The sequence below is a fragment of the Vicia villosa genome, linkage group LG3 (genome assembly GCF_029867415.1).
Source record: "Vicia villosa cultivar HV-30 ecotype Madison, WI linkage group LG3, Vvil1.0, whole genome shotgun sequence".
NCBI lineage: Eukaryota > Viridiplantae > Streptophyta > Magnoliopsida > Fabales > Fabaceae > Vicia > Vicia villosa.
Genome location: NC_081182.1, coordinates 131,145,831 through 131,153,195, shown reverse-complemented (window position 1 = coordinate 131,153,195; position 7,365 = coordinate 131,145,831). Strand labels below are relative to the sequence as shown.

The following is a 7,365-nucleotide window of genomic DNA, read 5'->3' as shown; positions in this document are numbered from 1 at the left end:
TACGGATGCTAAGGTTTGAGAGTTTTGAGGGAGATAGAAGTTTTGCTCGCCAAGGAATAAGACCTTGTGCCTACGTATTCTCATAGGGATGTTGAGAAAGTCAGGGCAATCGTAGTTCCCACCTATGCTAGTGGAAGCAAAGGATAAGAGACAAATGTCATCTTAATGCTCGATGTATCTAATCTATTTCATCACATACATCTGTTTGATTTTTGTTTGAATCTTTTCATTATAAGACCTGGGTTGTGCCGCTTACGGTTCTTAGAATGATAAAGATGTTTTGTTTAGCCAGCCTTGTGGCAAAAACAAGTTTGATTAGCCAGCCTTGTGGCAAAAACTTTTGATAAGCCATCCTTGTGGCAAAAAGTTTTGATAAGCCAACCTTGTGGCAAAAACTTTGATTAGCCAGCCTTGTGGCAAAAAGAAATTTGATTAGCCAGCCTTGTGGCAAAGAGAAATTTGATTGTGATGATATATAAGAGATACTCCTATCATAGAGATGATAAATGTCTAATCTCCTAGGGTATTTGGTTGTGATATGGGGATGCTTTTAAGAAGCCCGTGGGTCCTTCTACGAAGCCCAAGAGGAGGCTATTCGAGGGTCCTTGCATTGTAAGCCCAAGAGGAGGCTATAGGATGGACAATCGAGGGTCCTTGAATTGTAAGCCCAAGAGGAGGTTATGGGAGGCACAGTCGTTTGTATGAAGCCCAAGAGGATGCATGGTATAGTTGGTTTGGGCTCTTAGAGCGATTTCACCGGGAAACCATACTCTATGTCCTAACCTAGCTAAAGGAGATTCTTTGCACGAAGCCCAATAGGAGGCTATGGGGAACCTAGTGTTGTACTAAGTTGAACAAGTATATATATATATAACATGAACAAGTATATGAACAAGTATGAACAAGTATATGAACAAACATGAACAAGTATATGAACAAGTATATACATGACAAAGTGTCTGTGTACATGGGAGTTTATGAAGGAAATATACCTTTAAGGATGAACGGCTTGTCAAACAAGGTTATGTACACGGGTGTGGGGCTTATACTCAAGGAGAGGCCCAGTTGAGTTTATTCAAAGCTATGTAAATATTTACAAAGGGGTTGGGGCTTACACCTTAAGGGATGCCCAATGTTTTTGAAAATATTTTGAAGAAAACCCTAATTTTGATTTGTTATTCAATGGTTTAAATCAAATCGATCGAGGTATAAAAAGATAGGCGTATATACAAAGAAAGACCTAATTTTATACAAGGGAATGGGACTTATACCTTAAGGGACTCCAGGTGTTTTTGTTTTGGAAAACCCTAGTTTCGGTTTAAAACAAAAGTTTCGCAGAAGTTATGTACAAAAACTTTTAAGAAGATATGTACAAAAGAAAAAAAGGAATGGGACTTACAACTCACAAGGAGAGGCCCATGTTTTATTTTATAAAACATGGTTGATTGATTTGTTAAGAGACGCGAGGTTTCGTCGTTTGAAAACTTTAATCGTTTGTTTTAATCAGGGATTGAAAACAATTTGAATTTTGACAAAAGTCAACTTAATTAAGGTAAGGACAAAGCCTATGCCTAATTAAGACCTAAGTGATTAGGGTTTGATCACAAAATATTTACATGTGATTAAGTTTTGAAAATCAAGTGAAAAAAACTATTTTTTTTAAAGTATAAAACACTTAAAAATAAGTCATTTTACGCCTAATAAAAATGTATCAAATAAATATTATTTTTGTGATTTTTTTGGACATTCATAAAATATGTATATTAAATGAGAAGTGTACAAAAAATGAAGTTAAAATGATGAGTTTTGACTGGTTAAATGAATGGTTGAAGTTGTGTAAAAAATCAAAGAAAAAGAGTGATAAAAAATAAGGTTTGGTCCCTAAGGGTGTTGAACTCGTGACTATATTGTGACGGCCTAGATTGTAAAATTAGTGACGAGGGCTTATGCCTTGTGCCTCTGAATTGGGCAATTGGTGACGGGGGCTGAAGCTCTGATTGGTACCACGTGCATATATATGAGTCATGTCCCATATATTTTTATGTGATTCATAGCGTGACGTTTGTGATTACATTGTGATTGTATTTTTGTGACTTGTTATATGACGGAAGTATGTGAGTTGTGACTAAATGACTTTGTGAATAATATGAGGATATCAATACTTGTGAATGCGATTAGCCGAATATGTCTATTTTCTGATATATAATTTATCATGCGTTCAATTATATGAATTGATATCTCATCCTTTCTTTGTTTCGCTGTTGCCTTTATATTGGTAACGTGCAGGTGATTCGCATTGAGAGGAGGTTAGCCGAGTTGGTCTTGAGTCGTTGTCGCTCTGATACGTAGCACTCGGGGGGACGAACGTGTTGATTTACTTGCTTTTGAATTATTATGTTTTGGAAAATACTTGAGTTGTCTTTTGAAGATTGCCAATTTAACTGTGTTAATTGTTGAATTATGATTCTATGAATCTTTGAGCTAATTGTTGAGTTTCTGTTGCACTTCTTTGGAAGTTGTTTTATGTTAAAGACTATCATTTGATGTTGTCGGTTCCTCCGTACTTTGTGAATGTTATGTATCCGCTTTATGCGACGAGGTGAATTGTTTTTGACAATGAATATGTGATACCTCAATTGTTTCGTTTGTGAACTTTTATACTCTGATTTTATTTAAATTTTGCGGGTGGAATTGGGGTGTTACATTAGTTGTATCAGAGCAGGTCGATCTTGTCCTTCCAAGTATCGAGTCGTAGTGTAGTCTAACAATCGTGTATTGTTACTTGTGCTGATTGTGTTTGTGTTATAGTGACGCTATGGCTTGGAGGAATGATGCTGCGACAGCTACTTCTTTGGAAGCGATGGCTCAAGCTATGCAGAACCAACTGAATGCTGACGAGAATGCTGGATCTCGTAGTTTGGCGACTTTCCAAAGGAAGAATCTGTCGGTGTTCAAGGGTACGCATGACCCCGATGGTGCTCTTGATTGGTTAAAGGAGATTGAGCGAATCTTTCGTGTTATAGATTGCACTCTTGCATAGAAGGTTAGATATGGAACTCATATGCTGGCTAAGGAAGTGGATGATTGGTGGCTAGAGACCCGTAGGAGGTTGGAGGCTAGTGGTGAAGAGATCACTTGGATTGCATTCCACATGGAATTCTTGAGGAAGTACTTTCTTCAGGATGTCCGTGGTAAGAAGGAGATTGAGTTCCTTGAGCTAAGACAAGGGAACAAATCTGTTGTGGAGTATGCTGCCAAGTTTGGTGAGTTGGCTAAGTTTTACCAATACTATGATGGTGTGAATGGTGAGTTCTCCAAGTGGATCAAGTTTGAGAATGGGTTAAGTTCAGAAATCAAGAAAGAGGTTAGTTACCATAAGATCCGTATTTTTGCTGATTTGGTTGATAGTTGTCGGATTTATAAGGAGGACAACAATGCTCATTATCATGTTATTAATGAGGAGAGGGGAAAGAATCAACAAAGCCGTGAGAAACCATATGATGCTGGTAAAAGGAAGCAAAGAGTTGATCATGGTCATAAGACTAGTGGGGGAGATGCTCCTGCTAGGATTGTATGCTTCAAGTGTGGTCGACCTGGTCATAAGAGCAATGCTTGTACTACTGATGTGAAGAGGTGTTACTGTTGTGGTAAGACGGGACACATGTCATCTGATTGTAAGCATAAGGATGTTGTTTGCTTTAACTGTGGTGCGGAGGGGCATATTGATATCTAGTGTCAGAAGTCAAAGAAGACAGCTGTAGGTGGTAAAGTGTTCGCATTGTCAGGCACTCAGATATCTAGTAAGGACGGTCTTGTTAGAGGTACTTGTTTCATTAATAGCATTCCTTTAATTACTATTATTGATACCGGTGCCACTCATTGTTTATTGCTGTTGATTGTGTGAAAAGATTGGGTCTTACTTTGTCTGGTACGAATGGAGAAATGGTTGTCAAACTCCCCGCTAAGGTAACGGTGACTACTTCTCTAGTGTGTTTGAACTGTCCTTTGTTAATCTTTGATAGAGACTTTGTTGTTGACTTTGTGTATTTTCTGCTTGTCGGTTTGGATGTGGTTTTGGGTATGACTTGGTTGAAACGCAACTACGTTCATATCAATTGTTTTAACAACACAGTGAGATTTTCTTCTATTGAAGAAGAAGAAGTTGGTTTGTTGACTGGTAAGCAATTAAGGTGATTGATGCAAGACGAAGCACAAATGTTCTCATTGATGGCGTCCTTGTATTTTGAGAATCAAGTGAGAATTGATGAGTTAAAGGTGGTGCGAGAATTTCCTAATGTGATTCCTGATGACATTCTTGGTATACCTCCAAAAAGAGAAGTTGAATTTGCGATTGATCTTGTACCTGGTACCATACCTGTTTATATGGTACCGTATAGGATGCCGGCATCTGATTTATCTGAATTGAAGAAGCAATTAGAAGAATTGCTTGAAAAAAAGTTTATAAGACCAAGTGTATCACCGCGGGGAGCGCCTGTATTGCTTGTAAAGAAGAAAGATGGAAGTATGAGACTTTGTGTTGATTATCGGCAGTTGAATAAAGTGACGATAAAGAACAAGTATCCACTTCCAAGAATCGATGACTTGATGGATCAATTGATGGGTGATAGTGTGTTTTATTAAATTGATTTGAAGTCCGGATATCACTAGATTAGAGTAAAAGAAGATGATATTCAGAAGACCGCGTTCAGGACTCGGTATGGACAATACGAGTATTCGGTGATACCCTTCGGTGTTACTAATGTGCCGGGAGTATTCATGGAGTACATGAACCGTATCTTTCATACTTACTTTGATCGGTTTATGGTGGTATTCCTTGATGATATATTGATTTACTCTAAGTCTGAAGAAGAGCATGAAGAGCATTTGAGAATTGTGTTGCAAGTTCTGAAAGAGAAGCAATTGTATGCCAAGTTGTCTAAGTGTGAATTCTGGTTGCATGAAGTTAGTTTCCTTGGTCATGTCATTTCTGGTAGTGGCATTGCCGTGGATCCTTCAAAAGTTAATGTTGTGTTACAATGGGAGACTCCGAAGTCAGCTACTGAGATTAGAAGCTTCTTGGGTTTAGCCGATTACTATAGACGGTTTATCGAAGGATTTTCTAAGTTAGCACTTTCGTTGATGAGATTGACTTGCAAAGGAAAGGCTTTTGTATGGGATGTTCAATGTGAAGAAAGTTTCAATGAGTTGAAGAAGAGGTTGACGTCGGCTCCAGTTTTGACTTTGCCTAATTCAGGAGAGCCTTTTGTTGTGTATTGTGATGCTTGCTTGATGGGATTAGGTGGTGTGCTTATTCAAATCAGTAAAGTGGTTACTTATGCATCTAGGCAGTTGAGGATCCATGAAAAGAATTATCCTACGCATGATCTTGAGTTGGCTGCAGTATTCTTTGTGTTAAAAATTTGGAGGCATTATCTTTATGGTTCTAGATTCGAAGTGTTTAGCGACCCTAAGAGTTTGAAATACCTTTTTGACCAGAAAGAGTTGAATATGAGGCAGCGAAGGTGGCTTGAATTATTGAAGGATTATGATTTCTGTTTGAACTATCATCCCGGAAAAGCAAATGTAGTGGCCGATGCTTTGAGCCGAAAGACTTTGCATATGTCTGCTATGATGGTTAAAGAGTTGGAGTTGACCGAGCAGTTGCGAGACATGAGTTTGGTTTGCAAAGTGACACCGCATAGTGTTATGTTGGGAATGTTGAAGATTAACAATGACTTCCTTGACAATATTAGAGAGGCTCAGAAGCTAGATGTTAAGTTGGTGGATTTGATGGTAGGAACCGATCGACTTGAAAATGGTGATTTCAAGTTAGATACGCATGGTGTGTTGAGATTCAGAGATCGTATTTGCATTCCTGATGGTGAAGAGATTTAGAAGGCGATTCTTGAAGAGAGTCATAGAAGCAAATTGAGTATTCATCCAGGAGATACAAAGATGTATCAAGACTTGAAGAGTTTGTTTTGGTGGCCCGATATGAAACATGATGTGGCACAGTTTGTGTATGCTTGTTTGACTTGTCAGAAGTCGAAGATCGAACATCAGAAGCCTGCAGGATTGATGCAACCGTTAGAAGTTCTAGAGTGGGAATGGGATAGAATTTCGATGGACTTAGTAACGAGATTACCTAACACCTTGAGATGATTTGATTCTGTTTGGGTGATTGTTGATAGGCTTATGAAATCGACACACTTTATACCTATTAACATCACATTTCCGATTGCGAAGTTAGCGGAGATATATGTCAGGGTGATTGTGAAGTTTCATGGTGTACCTTTGTGTATTGTGTCATATAGAGACCCGAGGTTTACTTCCAATTTCTGGAAAAGTTTGCAACAGGTGTCGGGTTCCAAGTTGATATCGAGTACGGCGTATCATCCACAGACAGATGGTCAGACGGAGAGGACTATTCAGTCATTAGAGGATTTGTTGAGATCATGTGTTCTTGAGCAAGGAGGTTCGTGGGATACTTATCTTCCGTTGATTGAGTTCACCTATAATAACAGTTACCATTCTAGTATTGGGATGACACCTTTTGAGGCGTTGTATGATCGGAGGTGTAGGACTCTGTTATGTTGGCATGAGTCAGGTGAGAGTGTGGTACTTGGACCCGAGATTATTAAGGAGACTATAGAGAAAGTGAAGCTTATTCGAGATAAGATGAAAGCTTCTCAGAGTAGGCAGAAAAAGTTACCATGACAAGAGAAGGAAAGATTTGGAGTTCCAAGTTGGTGATCATGTGTTTTTGAGGGTCACACCTGTGACTGGTGTTGGGCGAGCTCTGAAGTCTAAGAAGCTCACTCCTCGCTTTACTGGTCCATATCAGATATCCAATCGGATTGGGAAGGTTGCTTACCGAGTGGCATTACCGCCAAATATTGCTAATTTGCATGATGTGTTTCATATGTCACAACTCCGGAAGTATGTTTCAGATCCGTCTCATGTGATTCAGGTGGACGATGTGCATGTGCGTGATAACCTCACAGTAGAGACGATGCATGTGCGAATTGTGAATCGCGATATGAAGGTTCTAAGAGGCAAAGAAATTGCATTGGTGAAAGTTGTATGGTTAGGAGCTGCTGCTGAAAGCTTGACCTAGGAATTGGAGAGCAAGATGCGAGATTCCTATCCCGAGTTATTTGAATCAGGTAAATTTTCTATTTTCGAGGACGGAAATATTCTAGTGGGGGAGAGTTGTAACGCCCGTAAAAATAATTATTCGTTTATTTTAGACATTTGTGATGTTTATTGAAATTTTGCGTTTTGGGGCGATTTAGTCGATATTAGTTTGGGATAGCGGATCAATATTTAATTGGAAATTTTAATATTTTTAGTATTAATATTATT

At 38.7% G+C, this 7,365-nt stretch overlaps 1 protein-coding gene across 1 annotated transcript; it reads left to right on the top strand.

Annotated features, from left to right (window-relative positions):
* Positions 1-4,227: 4,227 nt before the first annotated feature.
* LOC131658973 (uncharacterized) lies at positions 4,228-7,117 on the top strand. The gene is made up of 6 exons (XM_058928220.1): positions 4,228-4,522; positions 4,964-5,185; positions 5,300-5,400; positions 5,542-5,828; positions 6,192-6,357; positions 6,845-7,117. Exons 1-6 carry the CDS (start codon positions 4,228-4,230, stop codon positions 7,115-7,117), a joined length of 1,344 nt encoding a protein of 447 aa, XP_058784203.1.
* The last annotated feature ends 248 nt before the right edge of the window (positions 7,118-7,365 follow it).